The 23,018-nt window shown below is 46.7% G+C and overlaps 1 protein-coding gene across 4 annotated transcripts in view; it reads left to right on the forward strand.

Moving 5' to 3' along the window:
• The first annotated feature begins 1,530 nt into the window (after positions 1–1,530).
• The window catches only part of LOC147619810 (Peptidase C78, ubiquitin fold modifier-specific peptidase 1/ 2), a 52,319-nt gene continuing 30,831 nt past the window's right edge, over positions 1,531–23,018 (forward strand). Inside the window, exons 1-8 of one of the 4 annotated variants that reach the window (XM_086825646.1) lie at positions 1,531–1,635; positions 1,820–1,990; positions 2,130–2,486; positions 2,599–2,867; positions 8,698–8,785; positions 8,923–9,095; positions 10,830–10,920; positions 11,039–11,182. In XM_086825646.1, the coding sequence (XP_086681772.1) occupies positions 1,822–1,990; positions 2,130–2,486; positions 2,599–2,867; positions 8,698–8,785; positions 8,923–9,095; positions 10,830–10,920; positions 11,039–11,182 (1,291 nt within the window). In that variant the 5' untranslated portion in view covers positions 1,531–1,635; positions 1,820–1,821. Of the gene's footprint in view, positions 1,636–1,690; positions 1,991–2,129; positions 2,487–2,598; positions 2,868–8,697; positions 8,786–8,922; positions 9,096–10,829; positions 10,921–11,038; positions 11,183–23,018 lie in introns of those variants that run through there. The other 3 variants (XM_086825648.1, XM_086825647.1, XM_086825649.1) reach the window with 3 other exon arrangements.

Raw genomic sequence — 23,018 nt, forward strand, 5'->3', positions numbered from 1 at the left:
GTGTGTATACATATATATACATACATATATATATACATATATACATACATATATACATACACACGTGCACACACACACACAGTGTGTGTGTGTGTGTGTGCACGTGTGTATACATACATACATACATACATACATATATATATATATATATATATACATACACACGCACACACACACACACACACACACACATATCTCTTGAAAATTACATCAACAGATATTACACCATAATCTAATTAGTATTTTTGTTACATCGTCTAAAGAGGCAAATATATGTATGTGTGTGTGTGTGTATACATATATACATATATACATACATAATTATGTATGTATATATATGTATGTATATATGTATATATGCACACACACACACACACACACACACACACACATACACACAGAGAGTATATGTATGTATGTATGTATATATATATATATGTATGTATGTATGTATGTATGCATACATACATACATACCTACATACATACATATATGTATGTATGTATATATATACATACATACATATGTATGTATGTATGTATGTATGTATGTATGTATGCATATATATGTATGTATGTATGTATGTATGTATGTATGTATGTATGTATGTATGTATGTATGTATATGTATACATACATACATACATACATACATACATACATACATACATACATACATATATATATATATGCATACATACATACATACATACATACATACATATATATATATGTATGTATGTATGTATGTATGTATGTATGTATGTATGTATGTATATATATAATACATACATACATACATATACATATATATACATACATAATTATGTATGTATATATGTATATATGTATACACACACATACATACATACATACATACATACATACATATATATATATCTCGAAAATTACATCAACAGATATTACACCATAATCTGATTAGTATTTTTGTTACATCGTCTAAAGAGACAAAGCCAGCCAACTGTGTGGAGTTCAACACACGAGTACTTTCTCTCTCTCTCTCTCTCTCACCCATTTTCTTCCTCTTATACACATCCTTCTCCTTAGTTGAGACTTTTCTCACGTTCTCTCTCTCTCTCTCTCACCCATTTTCTTCCTCTTCTAAACATCCTTCTCCTTAAATGAGACTTCTCTCATGTTCTCTCTCCCTCTCTCTCTCTCCTATCTTCTTCCTCTTCTACGGTCTACCCATCCTCCTCCTTAAAGAAGAAGATCATCATTGATTCACATCAACATTTACAACAAGTGCTAGATGGCTTCTTTAAAGACAAGAGCTGGTAACAAATCCAAAAATTCAACTCCATAGGATTTTTCTTAAATTTTTTTATAGCTTCTTCAAGTTGTTTTGTTTGAAGTCGATGGGGAGGAAAAGGGGGTTGGGGGTGTGTGTGAGTGTTTCTAAAAATTTCCTGTACCTGCTAAAAAAAATAAAAAAAAAAATAAAAAAAATATTTGGGTCGCCACCAATAATAAATCCTTACAGTACACATCCTGAAAAACAAACAAAGCCCTTAATATGAAACCTTAATTGCCCAGAGTTAAGTTCTTAACCGAACTCAAAGCATTGGATTCTGTGCGCCTTCGCGTGTAGATCTCAAATAAGACTGAACCTGAGGTTGGTCCTTTAAAATAAAAAGTCTGAGTTAATAAAAAATCAGTCATAACTCCTCCCTTTTTTTTTTTTGGTCTGAGATACACAACAGGGGCGATTCTTTCGTTTGATCTATACGTATTGAAGCTATTCAGTGTGCATTGGTTAAAAATAATCAGATATAATAAAAAGGGTATTTTGTTGGCAGAGATGGTGCAATGCATGCAGCTTCTGTGTAGTAGGCATGGTTTGGACTCCAAGAGAGGGGTTCAATGGCTGGTGGGTTCCCCCTCCTTGCCTTACACTGTAATATCTGTCTTGCAATGCTTGCATTTCGACCCGGACAGCGGCGGGGATCCCGACTTCGTCGCGGAGTCAGGTATGCTTTGATCAGCCAAAATTTCATTTGTTTTAATGTGCAAACTGAATCAGACCAGTAGAGATATATCAGGACAAAGTTGTAAAGAAAAAAGGATTCAGCCCTTTGAGCCCACGTGCTGCCCCACCTATTGTTGCAGATGACATCCGTGTCCTCCTCCCCAAAGGGCTAGAAATAGTAGGAGCAGTATTGAATGAAGTGGGTAGCTTGGAAACAGCAAGAAAAGCTGGTGAATTTGCTCTGAAACTAGCCACCCATGTCAGTTCAGTGGACTCTAACAAGCTTCCCAGAGCGATTGCAGCATGTTTAGAGCCTGGGGGTTCCAATCTACGGTTCTACGACTATAAAGGCCATGCAAGCGGGGAGATTGAAGCATTTGAGGATGTCGTTTATCATGAGAACCTTAGTTCTCATCTATGGACAAACATGCACCTTCTGCAGTGTAAAATGCAGTTGAAAGTGCCTCTGTATGCAAAGTCCTTTGCCAACCTTTCAGGTAAAAAAAGTACCTTTTGTATCCATAATCCTTTTCCAACTCAGACTTATTAAGCTTGTGAGCTTGGGCTTTGGAACTTAGCATTAATGGTTGTATTTACTTTCTGACATAGATTACAAGGTACAATTGTTGACAGCCGTGGAGAGCATTGTGGAGGACTTGAGGAGTGAAAGATTATACTGTCTTGTTGAGGGATTGTCTGGTACGCCTAGAAAATGTGTACAGGCTATGCTGAAACCAGGTGACACAAGGTTGCCACAGGATGTTTCAACACAAAGGAAGCATATGGGTGAAACTGAAACAAATGGCGGTCAGTTGGAATTATTACGGTGCTCAGACTTTTGCTCTTCAGATCTGTTTACATCACCTGACGGGTTGCAGGTTGGCTTTGTGTATGCGTGGCACTTTACTTTTGTCGCTACTATAACAGAGTTTTGTATTCAAATAATTGATGCCCATAGAATGTGCTGTGTATGTGCATCGTGCTCCCACTTGTTTGCTACAGGAAGACACACAAAGACAAGGGGAGAGAAATATAAATATATATTTGAAATTTATGGGCTGTATCATTTCTGTACTAGTTGTTATCCTCGTGAGTACCAGCTTTATCAGCTGAGGTAATATATGTACCCGCAGTTGGGCACCTTGCTTGTTGTGTTTGGCACTCATTTCAAATGTTGGGTGCCCTGTCCTTGAAGTGGAGCTGCCTACTGTAAGTGTACCAGCTCTATGCACTTGGTTTACAGGCTAGAGCTATAACTATTCTTGTGTGGTGTTTGGGCAAGCGTTAAATGCCTAGTTTATTAGCTGAGTAAAGGATCGTGTATTTTGTTGGACTCCGAATGAGCAGGCCTATTTTGAGAAGCTCAGACTTATATTGTCATCTCCTCTTGTTCTCTTGTGGAGCATAGTCTAAGTAATACATCTTTTGATACACCAAAGTGGCAAGCATCCCAACAAGTAATGGAGTGCTGCGTGAGGTGGTCTTTTGCAAAGTCTCAGGGACCCAAACCCAAAGGACCTTCTGGCATAGAACCCGCTAAGGATCAAGATCGAAGGCTCACCTCCTATGTGACATGCATTGCAGAAGCGTGCCTCTATGATTAACACTAAGCAAACTAGCACGGCCTTGAATGGCACCTCCTCCATGACTGCCACCTGTCCAAGCCCCACCTTCAGGGGCCTTGTGCATCCAGAGCCTCATGGGAGATTGTGGTGCATCTCGTTCCTCTATGTCTGTCTTCTACTCCTGTCTTGAGTGCTCCTGTCGCAATATGCGTTTGCAGAGGCTTTGTTATCAGAAGGGGAGGGTATCTTGGGGAGTTGCATCAACACACATCTTGTAGCCAAGTCAGCAGTCTCGTCCATGCCACTCGGTTTGGTTGCAGTCTCGTTAACCCGTTGCAACTCTGCCCGTTTCCAGAGGCAATGGGAAGTAAGCCGATTCCGTCTCTTTGCTCCGGTTCTGTTAATGTTGCAACTTTGTGCCTCTATTAGTTTAGTTGGCTCTTGTTTCTCGCCAGTCCTGTACACTGGTCCCGTTCATCAGCTGGAGATCTTGTCGTGAGGATCTTGTCCTCGTTGTACTGCCGCTGTTTTCATGTGTGGTGCTTTTAGGCATCTAGGGCTTTCTATTCATTTGGGGTTTATGTTTAAGTTTTAGTTCATGAATAATCATTTGCAAGGGTCTAAGTTCATACAACACACATTATGTTGACACTCTCAGTTGGTTCTCCTAACTGTGATAAATCAAATGAACCACTTCTTCTTCACCCTCTCCATTCTTCTATGAAGACTCCAAATCAAGAAGGGCTCTTCTTTGGTCTCACCTCACTTGTTACACATTCAAAGCTTGGTGCAAAGGAGGATCCTAGTGGAGATCATTCCTGTCCCTGTGGCTTAACATCTTGGATAGTTTCATCACTCTACAGCATGAGTTTTGGATTGGGCTCGTATAGGCTGACTACAAGTCATGACTCCTTTCCATGGAGGGAGGGTCATTGTAGAGTATTGTGTGTGTATCTTGTGGGAACAACCCCTTGTAAAGAATGTGTGCTTTAGTGTAGGAACAACCTCTTAGATAGGATTCTTGTAAAGGTGATACCTCTCTTGGACATTTAGCACTCTTTGTTGACTTGTGTCATATGTGATGGCAACACAGGCTTGCATCTTGTAAAGAGGTCTAACCTATATAAAGATCTACAATCTAATGTTAAATTAATAAGCTTGACAAGATGTAGCCTCTCGTGCATTCAGTTTTTAGTAAGGCTGAATCAGCCCCAAATTAATGTTAATAGGGTGGTTCTATTAACATGTGATGGTTTATTGTCTTGTGGATGACTGCCATGAGGTTATAAATTGCACTTTCTTATAAGGTGAATTTGGGCATGTTCCTGGATTCATCTAGGTATATCTTTATGCAGGATTAGCGGACATGCAAATTTCACATTCTAAAGTTTTCGTCCAAGTTGTAGCCAGTTGATATTGTGTTAATTCTTTCTATCTTTAGGGGTGCATATGCCCTATCAACTACCTTCTATTTGTTATGATCCTTGGTGCTAGGCTTCATTATGGTTGAGTTTTCCCTGTAGCTTTGGAGCTCTGACAGAAACTCAGCACACATTCCTTTGTATGAATGTATGCTGTGTGTGCGCGTGGGGTGTGTGTGTGTGTGTGTGTGTGGGAGCATATATTGATACCAAGTTCTACACCCACTATTGGGCACTGATAACGTTAGTGGGGATGTCATAGTATCTAGTCCATACTATGCATGATGAAGTTGATGGTTTATTGTCTTGTGGATGACTGCCATGAGGTTATAAATTGCACTGTCTTATAAGGTGAATTTGGGCATGTTCTTGGATTCATCTAGGTATATCTCACTCTTGTTTATCACATCTCTCTTCTCTCTCTTCCATGGACAATTTTGTATCACCCCAATAAGATAGCTATGTTTTGTTTCTATTTTATTTTCCATTCCATGATGAGATATGCGATGGACATTATTGAATCACTTTGGTCTCGTAGGCCCATTGGGTCTTTAGTAGATGCTTAATTGCTGGGATCAAGGTCTTACTTATGTATGAGTATGCTTTATGTGTGTGAACAACCTCTAACGTTGGATATTTTATGTGTATGTAATAAGCGGTGATGTCATAGGTCATGCCATGTGTCATTGCTCTATTATGTGTGAATGGGTCAAAGATAAGGCTTTATGCCTACAAAAGCAATGTATGTGGTGAAGGAGTGATATCTCAATCAAATCTATAATCATTGCGTCGCGCAATCGCACTCTCTCTCTCTCCTGTGAGCTTTGTTACATCTCTCTCTCTCTTATCCATGGCTATGGACATCTTCCAACCTCCATAGCTGGTACTGCCAATCTGCAATCACATTTGGTATCAGAGCTAGGCTCTCTGCACTCCGCCCACGTCTTACTCCGCCACTGTAGCCATTTGCTCATGAATCCTCCTGCTAAACCTCGATTTCAGTCGCCCTTTGGGTTGACTCTTTGGTGATCGGTTCTCCATTTATGTTGCTCTTCGACCTCAAGTCTATCAAGCTCCTCGTCATGCCATTCTACCACCATCTACTCGTCCTCACCTACCTCTGTCCGGCACCATCTCTTGGTGTCAATCTTCTCGCCATGCCATTCTACCACCATCTGCTCGTCCTCACCTACCTCCATCCAACACCATCTCTTGCTCGCTATCTACCCTACCATCTCGAGTTGACGTGTGAGACAAGTTCATCTGTAAGCTTTTTAATGTGGTCAAGGCAATGGTCTATGATCTCCTTTCCAATAGTCTAGTGGTCGTGAGCATCACAATTACTTTGTGCTGAAGCATCACAATTATTGTGCCATCATCAAAGTTCTCGAAGCTCTCCAAGTAGTGCGTTGAGTTGGTGAAGGTTCAATCTTCAATTATTTCTTTACACCATGACTTTTACAAGGGCAGGCTCACATCTTTATCATTAGCAAATTTAAGGTTTTTGGAACAAAATGGTAAAATCATTTAATTAAAGTTTCTACAGTTCATCAAAATTCTAGGGCTTTTTAAAATATTTGTGCATTTTCTTGCATTTTCACTCTTAATTATCTTGTAAGGAAGATAGACACTGCCCTTTGAAAGAGGTAAGACCCTTCCACATAGCCATGAGCTCTCATATGCTTATAGACAAGTTCAATGGCCAAGGTTTTCACACCTGGCAAATGAAAATCAAGTTTCACTTGATGAGAGAGAACTTGTGGGGACTGAACAAGGGTTTGTTGTAAAGTTCAAGGAATCTTCCAAAGATAAACCAAGCAAATTGTGTGGTAAAAGTAATCATTTGAAAAAGGATTGCTTTAGCATTAAATCTTGTGGTATTTGTGGTAAGATCACTGCAAATGTTGCTGAAGAGGAAGAGCTTTCCAAAGAGAAAGCTAACTATTGTTATGATGAATGGACCTTTTAGTCCAAGATGTGTGTGTAGGGTACTTTGCGTGGGATGTCCGCTAATGAGATGTAATAATTTGGTCTATGTTATGTGTGTGTGTGTGTGTGTGACTTAATCCTTGGTTTGTCTCTACCCTTGGGAACCCATTATTGGCATGAGAAACTAGAGCCATGAGCCTAGATTTATCCTTGACACAGTATGAGGCAATCTCTTGAGGGGGGGTTTTGTTGGGATCAAGGTCTTGCTTATGTATGAGTATGTGGTATGTGTGTGAACAGCCTCTAAAGGCTAGATATTATGTGTGTATGTAGTAAGCGATGATGTCACAGGTCATGCCATGTGTCATTGCCCTATTATGTGAATGGGTCAAAGATAAGGCTTTATGCCTACAAAAGCAATGTTTGTGGTGAAGGATTGATATCTCAATCAAATCTATAATCATTGCATCGTGCAATCGCGCCCTCTCTCTCTCTCTCTCTCTCTCTCTCTCTCTCTCTCTCTCTTATCCATAGCTATGGACATCTTCCAACCTCCATAACTGGTACTGCTGATCTGCAATCTCATTAACATATCTTTCTTTCTTTCTTTCTTTCTCTATCTCTGTGCACCAACTAGTCATGGGTTGAATGTCCATCCCTCTCTTTGCACATCCACTCCTGGCTGGCTGGAAATAGGCGGCGAAAGGTGGGGAGAAGGTGGAAGAACTGGATGGGAGAAGGGTGCCAAAACAGCTGTTCAAGGCGGGGAAGAAGGAAAAAATGAGAAGCAGGATGGAGCTTGTGCATGCCGGGAAGGGGAAGGAGGGGGTGCAGCGGGCTTTGGGGGGGGGGTGGGCACTGCTGTACGGAAGCAGGAGCTCCAGCTCGTCGGTCAGTACAAGCAGTTTGTTGGCAACTTTTCAGGCATAGTTCTCAGTCTTATGGACAAGGCAACTTGTGTGTCTCAATAGATTTTGGAAGAGTCATCATCAAAAACATGAGTGGACTCGTTCCATTGGCTAGGGACAAATGTTGAGGTAGCTTAAGAGTTTCATGCAGCTTCTAAAAATGCAACTAGATGATATATGGAGGATTCCAACCAGATCTTCCTCCAATTATTCCAGGGTCCAGGCACTTCATGACATTTCTATTTAGTTTAGACTCTTTTTCACCTTTTTTTTTTTTGGGGCATTTTGCTTTGTAAGCAAGCTTTGAAGAAGGTTTTGTCTAGCATGTGTTTTGCCCAAGTTGTTTTTGATGGAATTCTACTTGATCTTGTGCCTCATTCGGTACTGCCTGGTCTATACAAAGCTTGTGGACTCTGGTGTCCAATAACTGACCTTATCACTCTGGGTGGTAGTTTCTTGCTCCTAAATACGTATTGAGTGGTGTGATCCTCTTCCCCACTTAAGTTGTAGCCATGACCTTGGTTCTCTCGGTATGCCCTTAGCAATTATCTTTTGTACCGTGTGAATATTGAATTCTGGATCTGGATGGCTAAATAATGCGACCAATTCTGGATGGCTAAATACACAGCAATTAGTAACTTAGACACCCTGCATAGCACTTCTGGATTTCCTGCTAAATGAGATACCCTTTGAACTTAGAATTGTAGATGTAGTTCAACCAGCTGGGATTAGAATTTAAGATGCAAAATCTTTTTGAAGACTATGTTCGTCGTGGTGGTTAAAAAGCATCTGACGGATTGTACATGAACAGCTCTTAGAATTAATGCTAGTTAAAGCTTGTAAGGCAGGAATGACACTCCGATTGGGTTGTTTGATGTTTATTAGATGCCAGTGCCGCTGAAGTTGACACTTATGCTCCATCAGTCGATGAGAAGGGGAAAAGTTTCAGCCCCTTGTGCGGAGTATTTACCTGGTGTGATTTGCATACATGAAACCTCTCGTCTTTTTACATATATTTTAAGTTGTTGAAGACCTTTTACCTTGTTATTTTCTGGTTGTCTTTATGCAGTATAAACACAGGGCTATTTATTTGAATTGTGTGTATTACAGCTTCTGGAGGGGCCATATTGAGGGTCTTGAATCTAAATCTTGATGCTGTTTGTCTTGCACATCACCAGCTCTTCATAGATGAAGTGGTGGCATCTCTTGTATTGCCTGCATTGACTGATCAATTGCTGGCAATGAAAGATGTGGTTTTGCAAGGATTCTCGGAACACACTAAGGCAATCTCTCACACTTGTGGCTGGTGGTTAATAAAAAATATTTTATTCAACCCTTGTACCTTTTTTTTTTTCTTGAAGAAAAGAAGTGTCCATAATGTTCAAAGGGAGTGTAGTGTAACTTCTGCTTGATAGCTTGCAATGTCAAACTTGAGAGTGATACAGCCACCCTATTCATGGGCTAAAAAATGCGACCAATTCTCCACAGCAATTAGTAGTACCTTGCACAGCACTTCTGCAAAGATGCATTATTAGAGGACTGTAGAGACTGAAATTGAGCATGGGGAGTGGTGAAACAGCAAACTGAAAAGAGCTTGAATGCCTACAACTATGATAGTATTTCACACACGAGGCAGTGGTAAAGGCTGAGGCAAAGGTTTCTGCAGCGTCTGTAGTTGAGTTGGTAGTTGATTGATCTCATGAGCAAGAGGTCTCAGGTTCAATCCCAGCTTGCTGGAGTCGATGGTGGACACCTCCTCACGTAGGTGTTGTGTTCCACCTACAGGTGGGCCAAGGACTCTCCGTTCTCCCTACTTCTCCCACAATAGGTCGAGATCAGAGAATGGCAGCAATTCTGTCTGAGAAGCAGGATCAACAAGGCTGAGGCAAAGGTAATGGTAGATTCTCTCAAGGAGGAGAGAAAATTCATTGGAGAGAAGAACAGGAATAAAATATGTAAGGTCTTCCAGGAGACCACAAAGGATCTATAAGGCTATGGTAACCTACAGAAATGAAACTCATTATATGCATTGGTGTGTTGAAAAAGGGGTAGCTGTGTAGTCCATGACTTGTGTATGAGTTGTGAGGACATTACGACTTGCAGTCTCTCTTCTTCACACAGTTTCAAAGGTGTTACCCAAAAAGCTGCCCTATACATTGCTGCTGGTCTAACCAGTGAGGTAGTTGTTAAAAGTTCGACTGAAAGCATTCTTTCTATAGTCACCCTGAAGGTGCAGGCTGCTGCTATGGTTTTCATGGAGAATATTGCCGGTGAAAACACCACCTCCAAGTGAGTGTAGGCTTTCATTGTCTCCACAGTGTCATCCTTGAAGGTAAAGGTGTCTTTTTGCTGTGACCTTTGGTTTCACTTCCTTGTTTTTGCAGAAGAAAGTGCATCAGGTGTTTACGCATCCCAGTGCAGAAAAAGTTCAAAGGGGTACATCATCTGTGTAAAAGAGTTCTGAGTTGCCGGTTGCAATGCCCCTCCTAATCTCAATGAAATCTACAAGCTCAGCTATGTACATCTCAAAGAGCACATTGCCAGAGATTGTCCCTACAAAAGGGGAGTAGGAGTCTTAGGAGGAGGCTTAGAAGCGTAGCAATGAGCAGGCTACATGATACTTCCGAGAGTGCCTAAGCTGGCTTAGTTGTTTTTGAAAAGAAAACTACACGAGACTTTGATATCATAAGTTAGTACCACCACAGTAGAGTTAACCAAGACATGCTGAAGCACAAGTAGCTAGGGTTGGTTGCATCCAAAGCTAGATCATGAATTTAAAAAAGCTTTCAAAGCCTTCAACAGTAAATGTTGAAGCATACAAGAAGATATGATCATTCCAAGAAGTTATATTTTCTGTTGTGCATGAGGTTACAGCAGGAGGTTACTTTTCAACCATGCTCTTGTGGTGGTTTAGTCTAGTAATCGCCATTGCATTATTTTACCTATTGGCTTTCAGCTCATGTATTTGCTGCTTGATTGTGTGCAAGGATCTTATTAAATTTTCTTGTTTAATTCAGCTCTGCTCATATCATTTTTGCCCTCCGGGTTTTATTCATCCCATTTCATGTGTTTATGATATCAGCTATGGTGAATCAGAATTCAGGACTGGTGAGCATCCCTTAAAATTTTAAACTGTTTAGTTGGGTCATATCCCATGCATTTTTAAAGTTCATTGAAACATACAAGTTAGTTTCCTTATATCAAAAGGTGAGACTGGCTTGAGCAGTTGGTGGTTTACTGGTTAGTGCAGTAGAACACAGACGAATGCTGCATTGCAGACTAGGCTTACCCGTGGATCGCCCGTTACTTCGGATAGCCAATGCGCTTTCTTTCTTGGGAGTACATGATGCACCAGATGGTAAACTGCAAGGTAGTCCTGGCAATTCGATCGATTCTTTAGAATGTTCTTTTGATTAGATCACTTCCTGTCTAGTGCTTATGAGATATGGCTTGTGAGTTCAGTTAGCATTATGGTAATACCTTAAAGATTTATATTAATATATTGTATCAATGCGAATTTCATAAGATTAATATATTGAATGAATGTGAATTTCATAAGATTTTTCTTATTTATGGTTTTGTCATGCTAACTTTAAGCTTTAGATTTGAAAATGAAGCTTGTCTTTCCTTGAAGAGTTATAAAGAGATGTTTAATCTGGAGCTCCTTAAGCCTTGATGGTCTTTTCAATATTGAAGGCTTAAGGACCTCCTTCAAACAAAAATACTTGATGAAATGGATTTTTCCTTGTTGGATTATATCATCTCCAGAGGGTCTACATCACCTTTTTCATGCTTGTATTGGCCATTTATGAGGCCCTGCATTGGCATATCTTAGCAGAGGTTCATCAGCATTTTTAAACCATTTTTTTGGTATTTTTAGGCATTTTATGCTACTGCCATATTGTCGGCCTGCTACTACAGTTGGCCGACTAGCATCCTAGGGGAATATATAAGGGCTGGCTTCTTGAAACCGGCCTTCAAAAATCTTGACGGGCGGTGAAACAAACACTCGCACATAAAACACTTCAACGCCATTGAGGACCTAGAAAAGGAAAACAAACAGGGGGAGCTAGAGTGCTCCTGCAAACAGTACACGGACACCGATTGGCCCCAAAACGCAGTGGCGCCCCTTGCGGTATTTCTTTAATTGATTATAAGAGCTTTGATTACAATAAGGCTGGAAACTCAGCCGTCATAGTAGAACTCCTGAAGCCTGCAAATACCCTGCATCATGGCTTCATATCCACTCGGCATCCACAAACAAGTCCAGCCATTGTCACCTCAAAAGACTCTCACACATTGAGTCCTGCATACAGAAGTCTTCTCCCATGATCAGGAGTGCCACAACCATCCATAGCCTCTCACCCTATGAACAGCATCACACCCTGACACATCCAGTGCTTCTGCATCACAACACAGACTCCCAAACTGTCTCTCAAAAGAGAACTCGCATCACAGCACAACATACCATACAGTAGACACACCTGTACACTCCCTCTCTACCTTCCAAGGGTACTATCCATCTCAGTCATGGATTCCTTGTCCCCTGTCCAATCTGGCAATCAGTAGCAAGGCTGTACCAAACATGTGTCCACTCCTGTGACCATTGCCTGCATGTGACCCATCTCCTAGAGAAACCCAAATACATGTTTCCACATGAAACAAAGACCTGTTTCAACAAACATCAGGTGACCTGTTTCCCCATTAAACATCTGGTCTGGCCTAGCATGAAACCCATGTCCTGTTTACACGTGAAAACATTCTCGGCACATACTCGAATGTAGTGCCAACACAACACACAAACAAAAACTGCAGGTCCATCTCTTCCTTCCAAGCAGGAAGAAAGCAATCTGCTCCATGGGTATGCATCCATGAGAGCTTGCGTCACTCCCATGCCAAGAAACATAACCAGGTGACCTTGTACTTGCAGCCAATAACCCATGTACACAGTGTACTTGCAGCCAAGCAAAACAACCCATAAACAGTCTCAAAACATCCCTGTTGCAAGGAGGATCAGCACACTTGTGCACCTTTGTCCAGCAGCCACCTATGAGTGAAAGGAGCTGTACACTACTACAGTCCAACTGGAGTCTCCTATGCACTGCCAAAGGCCTGCATGGTCTTCTGCAGTGTTATCCTCCTGCGGACCAGCCCTATGACCATCTGCGCAAGCAGTTCAACTCGCCAGCAGCTGTAAGCACTTGCACAAGACCTTGTGTGCTGCGCTGCACTGACAGCCCAAGTTTGCCTTCAAGAAGCTGCGTGTACCTCTGCAGTCCTGGCCGCCTGAGAGTCCAGGGAAACCAGCCTCTCCCTGCTGCAAAAACATGCCGCCCTCCAAAAAGCACACACCTGGCCGCCTGTGTGTCCAGAGAAACCAGCCTGTAAGCTGCAGCCTGACTCTGTGCAAAAGAGCACGTGTTTCAGCCCTGTGCGCTTGCAGTCCAGCCAGCCGGTGTCTTGCCAAAAGCACAGGAGAAGGAGATTCAATAGGCGCCTGTATACACTGCAGCGCAGCAGCCAACCAGCCCTCCAAAAGCCAAAGAGAGAGAGATTTAACAAGTGCCTGGCATACTGTTCTCTGTAGTGCAGCCAGCCAGCCCGTGAACTCTTCCCAAAAAAAACAGGCGTTGAATGATATTCAGCTGCGCCTCTCCATGATTCAGAGCAGCCCGCTAGTAACTCCTTCCAAAAAGCAAGAGTAGCGCTGCCCACATGCAGTCCTTCCGATCAGCCACAGTAGGCCTGAAGCGCAGCCCTGAAGCACAGCCCGCCAGCCTTGTTTTCTCCCAAAAAGCATGAGAGAGAAAGAGGCGTGTCCCCGCCCCCCCCAAAAGTAGAGTAGCCTCTATAAATTACCTAGGGGCTTCCCAAGGTTTTAAAACCTTTTTAACTTTAATTTTTGGCCACCAAAGGTTATAAAACCTTTTTAAATTTTAAATCTCTATCCCCTTGACACTTGGGGTTGTCCACACATGGGTTTCATTTTCAACTCCAAACTGATGCCATTCACACTGTCCACCATGTCCCCGTGCACAGGTACCTGCATACTGTCCAGAGAAAAACACAGGGTCGTGACATACCCCCCTTTTGAAAAATAGCAAGCGTCCTCGATTGCACTCAATGGCACAGTAAGGCATCTTATGAGCAAAGACTCCTGATATGACAAAAGCAATGGCCCTCAAGTGCATCTGGGTGATGAAAAAGAAATCATCCTGCACAATAAGGTCACACCGTCACATCAAAGTGACAAACAACTCTTGCTTGTTCCTGCAGATGCTGCAGCAAAAGTCTAAAACCAAGTGGAAACACGTTAACTGTGTTAGCCAAAAACAAAACCATGCATCATTCTACATATGACACACATATGCATGATACATATATGCGTTTGCAAACAATATGCTCCTCAAAATGCTCTACCTACTCTAAAGTGACAGTCTAAGGGCTGCTCGCAAGCCTTACGCCCATGGACATCCCGTAGGACCCACGACTGATGGTACAACTTGAGCATATGAAAGCACTCAATGCATCCAAACAATACATCCACTAAGTACTTCCCACATATGTCTCATGGCCATCTCGCAGGAGTCACACCCAGTGGTGCATCCATGAACATAATAAAGCACTTGATGTATCATACCAATATACGTGCAGCACACGACACAATCCAGAGTATTACCCAATGTATTCTCAATGGTACCAGGATCCAATGGCACCAGAATACAATCATACCACAGAAAGTGTATGCATACATGCACAAATAGAGTTCGATCCATATATCGATAAACCAAACCAACTCTAGGACTGCTCGCAAGACTTATGCCCTCGACAGAGTTATCCATAGTTGCAGTTATAGTTCAAGGGGCGGCCGAGTGTGAACCATACCCAACTGTACCATCTCATGTGACTAGTACACAATATCATAGAAGTCCCATAAGCAGATGTACTGCCAGCCTCAGTACCTTCGGGTGAATACAAAGATGTCACCAAGCGACTCCTAGATGACAACTGAGCCTGTCTGTAACAAGGGAGCGGAGGTGCTACCCCTTTCTTGAGCATCAGGCAATGCTCCAGACCTATGCTCTGCTGAACCTGAATGAGCCGTAACAAGAGTCGACTCCAACTCAAAGGCATCAAGATAAAGCTACAAATCTTGAGGTGAATCTGCTAAGTCACCCTCCTCCATCCACTTCGCATCCATCAGTGAACAGTTCTTGAACTTCACAAGATAGTGATGGGAAACTTTACCTTGTACCTTTCTTTCCTTATGTGCTAGTATCTGCTCGGGAATAAGAACCTCGTCAAGTTCCTCCGCTTTCGTCTGAGCCTCATCTGATACATCCGCAGGCACCCAAAACCTGCTTGCACTCCACCCAAGTGGTAAGCACAAGTCCTCGATGAAGCATAGTAGATCACCACTGCTAAACATAGAAAGAAACTGTCTTCCGAACCCATGAAGCCTCTATGAAGATACGACCGGTGACAAACTGTCGAATGTTTTGCACCATAACACTTCAATTGCTTCTTGTTCTCCTGGCTGACTACTTCTTGTCCTTGGTCTCTTTTCTCCTGAGCTTCATCTTCAGCTCTTGCTCTTCACCTCATATAGGCAAAGACACACAATCCTGCACTGCCTCCTGCACTTCCCTTTCACTTTCCACATGTTGAAGCTTTTGATGTGACTCTCATGAGACAACCACGAGTTCGCCCCCTTAAAAAAGTTGGCGATTGTCCCGACCAAAGCAACCACGGACTCGCCTCCTTGAGAAAGTCGACAATGTCACGGCAACGGAACCATGAAACCGGCCTTCAAAAATCTTGACGGGCGGTGAAACAAACACTCGCACATAAAACACTTCAACGCCATTGAGGACCTAGAAAAGGAAAACAAACAGGGGGAGCTAGAGTGCTCCTGCAAACAGTACACGGACATCGATTGGCCCCAAAACGCAGTGGCGTCCCTTGCGGTATTTCTTTTTTTTTTTCTGGGAAAAGATCCTTTCATTAGTTATATAAAAACGCCCGTAGGGCTACAAAAGATCTCTCCTGCTCCTAAGAGAGATAGAGCAGCGAATACATCATGGCAGCCCGGGAGACTCTCCCTAGGTGCTCCAAAATACAAGCATCAGTACAAAGAACTGAGCGGCTAAATCATACAATAGGGGGGGGGAAGAGCCAAACAGGTGGCCTGTAGTGCCAACGGGGGGATCCCGTGTGTAAGGTGTAGAAAGGGCCACAGCGCCAAGTGGTGTAAAAGGCCTGGCGCCGTAAGATTGCCTCATCCGAGTCTCCCCGGATGCGGTCGTACTATCCTCGCAGGGTGTGGATCAACTCCTGCCAAGTCCCCCGTACAGTCTCTGCTGGTGGCTCCAATCTCCCCTCAAAGGCCGTAAAGCACCGGGCCCTCCAGGTGAACCAGATGGTGAGGGTGCTGAGGAGCTCCCATCGTAAATCCCTCTCCTGTGTCCAGCTGGCGGACGAGAAATCCGGTGCCGGAACCAGGCGAGGCTGGCCCCTAATAAATCTGATGGCCTGATTGCCCTGCTCCATCTCATAGCCCATAGCAGGCCCTGACGAAGTCGACCAAGCAGCGGCACCCCACGTAAACATACCCTCTGGAGAGAGGGGGGCCAGAATACGCAGCATCCGCAGCCAAATCTGCTGTGCCTGAGGGCAGTCCCAAAGGCAATGTCTCTGTGTCTCCATAGGGTGGCCGCATCGGACGCAGGCCGCCGGAAGACCGCTGTAAACAAGCCAAGTGCCAACTGCTGAGCCCCTGTGGGCGACCAGCCACACTGAAAAGCCGAGATCCTGCGGGCCTGCTGACTAGCCCAGAGCCGAGCCCAGAAATCCTCCAGGAACTCCTGTGAGAGTCCCCGTAGTCGCCAATGCCCCGCTGCCGCTGGAGAAACCGTCCTCCTCGCCGTCAAAATATGCCGCCCCAGCCGAACAGTATACTGGAAAAAGGTGATCTCTGTGGCCTCAAGGGATGCATAAGGATCATGCCACTCGTACTCCCCGGGGTCCCACTGTAGCCGGGCCAAGGGGCGCGCTGCAGCCTGCATATGCCCATATGCGCCAATCCGGGAGCACATCAGCAGGGTCGGGGTCAATATGCCACTTCCGAGAAGCGGTGGCCACTACCCGAATCCTCTGAAAGGTGCACTCTGCAACCAAAGGCGACTCCACCTCCACTCTCTGGAGTCGGCCCTCATCCTGAATCTCATAGTAGAGGCATCTGCCATCCGCAGTGCTAGCTCTGACAGCAATCAGGATCTCCAACTGTGTAAAGGCTCCCATCCACCGTGGGGCCACTGGCTCGAGAGGCGTGAACCACTCCTCTGTGAGTGCCTCCTGTATATCATCCCTCATAATCAACCCCCCTCTGAAGTGACTCAGCCTCTCCACCTGGATCTCCTCTGGTAGACTGCAGAAAGCCTGCCAGTCTCCAAAACTACGAGCTGGGCCTGCCGCTAAAGGTCCCCAGGCTAGACGAGGCCGAGAACCCAGCATATGACCCTGCTCCGTGCGAACCGCTGGGCTCCAGATGAGCGGCTGTCTGGCCTGCTCCTCAACACAAGAAGGAGGCCGCTGAGAGAGCCCCGGTCTCAGCAGCTCCCAAGCTCTCAGGATACTCAAAGCAAATCTGTCCTCCCATCCTCTACTGAGGCCTGTCCTCCTCATCTCTTTGAAGACCCAGCGAATCTCTGGTGCCCAAGTACCCCCTGCTGGGAGCGCCCGAGCCTGCAGTCGTTGCAAGAGGAGCTCTTTCCAAGGCTCAGCGCCGCCTGGAAGCAACCCCCGAACAATAAGCTTCCCCAATAAGGCTCTACTCTGATCGACTGGATCTATAATGCCCAAACCGCCCTGAGCCAGCGGAAGTGTAATAACTGCCCATGCAACCTTTGCCCGAGCTGGCTGACCGTCCCTCCCAGACCACAGAAAGTTCCTGATCAGCCTCTGTACCTGGCTGATACAAGAGCTCGAGAAAATCCAGCAAGACGTAATGTACCACATGGTCGCTAATAGCACCTGATTTGCCACCACCACCCTCCCAGCCAAGGATAGTCGAGCTGTACTCCAATACAATAGCTTCTTCCGAATGCTCAGAAGAAGCGGGGCAATCTGCTGCTCAGGTGACAAATCTAGGCCAATCTGGCATCCCAAATACCGCACTGTTGTGCCTGGAGGAATCCATCTAAAACCGGGGTCCGGGCTCCATGCCGGAGTGGGAGCACTACTGATCCAAAAGGCCACTGTCTTGCGCCAATTGATCAATGCTCCCGAAGCTGCACTAAAAACCTGGAGCGACTGCACAGCCCGAATAAGATTGGCCTCATGGCCATGCAAAAATAAGCCCGTGTTGTCTGCAAACTCAGCATCAAGCAGGTCCTCCCCCCCGACTGGGAGCTGCAGTCCTCTCAAACCAACCTCTTCTGCCGTCAAATACATACTCATAGCCTCCGCAAAGAAGAGAAAAAGGAAAGGGGCGAGAGGACACCCCTGACGGACTGATCTGGTCAGCTCAAAACTCGGCCCCCGTCCTCCTGCAATCAGCACCTGGCTGCGAGCTGTGGAATATAGAGCTGCCACCCCTCTGATCCATCCTGGCTCAAAGCCCAGGCGAAGCATAGTGCCCTCTAAGAAACCCCAATCGACTCTATCGTATGCCTTCTCAAAATCGAGAAGCATCACGACCAAGTCCTCGCCAAGAAATCTAGCTCGGGCCGTCGCCTCTTAGAAAGTAAAGATGTTGTCAAGGATACTGCGCTCCTTGACAAATCCTGTCTGAGTAGCATGAATCAACTCCCCCAGGAAGGGCTGGATCCTCAAACTCAAGGCCTTTGCTAAGACCTTGTAGACAGTATTGAGGATCGTAATAGGCCTCCAATGCCGAATGTCATCTGATACTCCCTCCCCCTTGGGGATAAGATAGATCAGGCCCTCTGAAAAGGTCTGCGGCATCACCCCAGTGTCCAAAACATGCTGAAAGCCCCTGCGGAGGCCTGGCCCCAAAAAGTCCCAATAGCGCATAAAAAAGGCCGGCGTCAGTCCGTCCTCCCCTGGGCAACTATGTCGCGGCAGGACCCTCAAGGCCTCGGCAACCTCAATCTCTGACAGAGGCGCACCTAGAACTGTACGCATATGGTCTGTGACCCTCCTCTGCACATGGGCCCACACAGTCTGTCTGCAAACATCTCGATCCTCAGTGGGGCTGGCTCCGCTGAAAGCAGGTCACTATAAAATGCAATAGCAATGGCTCTGATCTCCCCGAGCTCAGTAGCTACCGATCCATCCGGTCTACCAAGCTGGCGGACTCCTGCTCGCGCATGACGGGGTCCAGTGATCTCAAAAAACTCTCCAGTCACTCTATCACCAAGCTGCGTCCACTGAGAGGCCCGACGACGATAGTAAAACTCATGTCTCTGCTCCTCTACCTCTCTAACCTCCTGGCGTGCCTGGCTCAGCTGGGATGCCACCCACTCACATGCAGGCTGCTGCTCCTGAAGGTGCTGTAGCGAAGCTAGGCTGCGTCTCAGCCGTTGCTCCCGCTCGCGAATCTCTCCCAGTCGTGTCAAAGCTGCAGCGTGTAGAAAAGAGCTAAGATCAATGAGTCCCTGGGCACACTGGCCCGCTACATCCTGGTCAGAGCATTGACTATCATGCCAGATCCTCTCAATGTCCTCAGCGAGACTGGGATCTGTAAGTACCCTCTCTGGGATCCTCAACTGCAAGCTGGGCTCCCATGTCCCCTCCTCCAATGTCAATATAACTGGCGCATGATCTGAAAATGAGGTGCCAGCGAGAATGCCGACGGAGCCCCCTCGCTCCCCTAACCAGTCGCCCACATAAAAGCGATCAATCCGTGATAGATTAGTCCCTCCCTGTCGGCGATCCGACCGAGAGAAACTAAGACTGTCCTGAGACCGGGAGAAAGCCCCATGCTGCCATGCATCAGTGATCCTCAGTGACATGCAAAACCGGTCCCAAGCTGCAAGCTCCGTGCCGTGCACTGTAACATGACTGCCTCCCACCCTATCTGCCGGGTCCTCAAGCATGTTGAAGTCTCCCCCAACACACCAATGTGCGGCTTCTGGCAATGCATCTGTAACTTGAGTCCAGAACTCTGCTCTGGCACTAGCATGATTGGGCGCATAGATGTTGAGCACACCCAATAGCTCATCATGCATCCTCAGAATGACATACTGTGCTCTACCAGCTGTGATGCTCGAGCGAGGTCAGCGCTCAGCGCTCTCCGGACTGCAGGTGAGCGCCAGGGAACTGCCAGGGCCTCCCGGGAAGGCGAGGCGGGCGAAGGGGGAGGAGGGGGAGGCGAGGGAGGTGGAGAGGGAGCCGCTGCCGAAACCGGAGCGGAAACGGGAGGAGGCGATGGTGGAAGCGAGGCGGTGGGAGGGGACGGGGGTGGGGGGGGTGAAGGAGGGGGTGCTGGCATCTCCTGGTCCTCAGTCGCTGCAGGGGTCTCCTCCTGAAGGGGAGCAAAGCTGTTCCTCACGGGAACCCAGTGAGGCTGAGACTGTGGCTGCTGCTCTGCAGCGGTGTCTGGGCGTGCTGCTGTGGCTGTCTCCCTCGGCGGCGCCCCTGTCCAGGCTGCCACTCCGAGGTCTCTGTGGCCTGAGCAGGTGTCCCGGAGGCAGCTTGTTGAGCCGAATCTGTGGGCGGGCCATCAGTAGCCTGCTGCTGTGGTGAGGGTCGAGGTCTCCTGCGAGGGCAGGCCTTGGCCAGATGACCGACCTGCCTGCAAATGAAGCACTGGTTCAGGAGCCCCGAGAACTCCACTCTCTGATCTATCCACCCCCCCCTATCCTAGGTAGCTGAATGACCTTAGGAAGGGAGGAGATGTCAGACACCAACACTCTGACCGAAGGTAGCCCAGCTGCTCTGGCCACCACTGAAGCTGCTGAGGGGCCCGTCTCTAGTACCGAGCCCACTAATGCTCCGAGCCTGGAGAGGAGCGGAAGATACTCCCGGCGGAGACCAGGGAAACAAACTGTAACATGGAAGAGGCGCTCTCCCTGCTCCGCCGCTGCTGGGTCAAATCCATGCTGCCAAGGTCTGAAGAAAGCCCGAGCACCCCTGATGTCAAGGGGACTCATGGCAAGGACCTTGGCAACGCTCTGGGCGGCCTCGAACTCGATTTGATAATGTCCCCGGCCCAGAAGCTGTACATCCAGGATCTTGCCCACATCTGCAAGAAGGCGGGCCTGAAGAAGATCCCTGATCTCCCCTCTGCTGGGGCGAGTGCCGACTATACGGCAGATGGTGGAATGAGCTTGGAGGCGTTCCACCTCTGCGGTGAGGCTCGCTTCCTCTTCCGGCGAAAGAGAAAGCCTGATGGGGGTGACCTCAGGGGCGGGCGAGGGGGCTGCGGATGAGTCCCTCTGAGGCAGGGCGGGAGGAGCCTCCATCAGAGTCTGAAGCTGCGGCGAAGGCGAGGCGAAGGCGGGATCCTGCTGGAATCGAACTGCACACAGAGAGGCGGGATACGGAGCGAAAAAGGAAAACAAAACCCCAAGGGGGGCCGGAAGCAAGGAGGAGGGGGGGGGGTGGGAGAAGGCGAAGGAGAAAAAAGAAAAAAAAAACCCTAAAAAAGGGGGAAGGCGGGGGCTGTGCGCAAGAGGGAAGGGAGGAAGCGAGCAGGCGGAGGGGGGGGATGAGGCGCAGCAGAGGGGAGGGGGGCGCGAAGACAAGGGGGAAGGCGTGAGGAGAGGAAGCGAGGCGGAACAAAAAAAGGGGGGGGCGCATTAGCGGAAGTAGGCGCGGGGGGGGGGGGGGGGGGGGGGGGGGGGGGGGGGGGGGGGCTAAAAAAAAACAGGCGGCGGGCAATGCAGGAAAGGCGGAGGGGGGAAGGAGCGAGGGGAAGGCGGGGGGGCGAGCAGGCAGGGGGGGGCGACAGGCGCTATGCAGAATCGCGAGCAGGGAGAGGGGAGGCGGGAGCTTCAGCGAGCATGTGCCTCACTTCACCCTTGTCATCAGATACTATTGCGGTATTTCTTTAATTGATTATAAGAGCTTTGATTACAATAAGGCTGGGAACTCAGCCGTCATAGTAGAACTCCTGAAGCCTGCAAATACCCTGCATCATGGCTTCATATCCACTCGGCATCCACAAACAAGTCCAGCCATTGTTCACCTCAAAAGACTCTCACACATTGAGTCCTGCATACAGAAGTCTTCTCCCATGATCAGGACTGCCACAACCATCCATAGCCTCTCACCCTGACACATCTAGTGCTTCTGCATCACAACACAGACTCCCAAACTGTCTCTCAAAAGAGAACTCGCATCACAGCACAACATACCATACAGTAGACACACCTGTACACTCCCTCTCTACCTTCCAAGGGTACTATCCATCTCAGTCATGGATTCCTTGTCCCCTGTCCAATCTGGCAATCAGTAGCAAGGCTGTACCAAACATGTGTCCACTCCTGTGACCGTTACCTGCACATGTGACCTATCTCCTAGAGAAACCCAAATACATGTTTCCACATGAAACAAAGACCTGTTTCAACAAACATCAGGTGACCTGTTTCCCCATTAAACATCTGGTCTGGCCTAGCATGAAACCCATGTCCTGTTTACACGTGAAAACATTCTCGGCACATACTCGAATGTAGTGCCAACACAACACACAAACAAAAGAAAGAGTTCTTATTGAATATGTCTGGCACAACTATGTTACATAGGTATGCCCAAAAACTGCAGGTCCATCTCTTCCTTCCAAGCAGGAAGAAAGCAATCTGCTCCATGGGTATGCATCCATGAGAGCTTGCGTCACTCCCATGCCAAGAAACATAACCAGGTGACCTTGTACTTGCAGCCAATAACCCATGTACACAGTGTACTTGCAGCCAAGCAAAACAACCCATAAACAGTCTCAAAACATCCCTGTTGCAAGGAGGATCAGCACACTTGTGCACCTTTGTCCAGCAGCCACCTATGAGTGAAAGGAGCTGTACACTACTACAGTCCAACTGGAGTCTCCTATGCACTGCCAAAGGCCTGCATGGTCTTCTGCAGTGTTATCCTCCTGCGGACCAGCCCTATGACCATCTGCGCAAGCAGTTCAACTCGCCAGCAGCTGTAAGCACTTGCACAAGACCTTGTGTGCTGCTCTGCACTGACAGCCCAAGTTTGCCTTCAAGAAGCTGCGTGTACCTCTGCAGTCCTGGCCGCCTGAGAGT

This window comes from Cibotium barometz, chromosome 32 (genome assembly GCF_041138505.1).
Source record: "Cibotium barometz isolate CiBa-2024 chromosome 32, ASM4113850v1, whole genome shotgun sequence".
NCBI classification, from domain to species: Eukaryota; Viridiplantae; Streptophyta; class Polypodiopsida; order Cyatheales; family Cibotiaceae; genus Cibotium; species Cibotium barometz.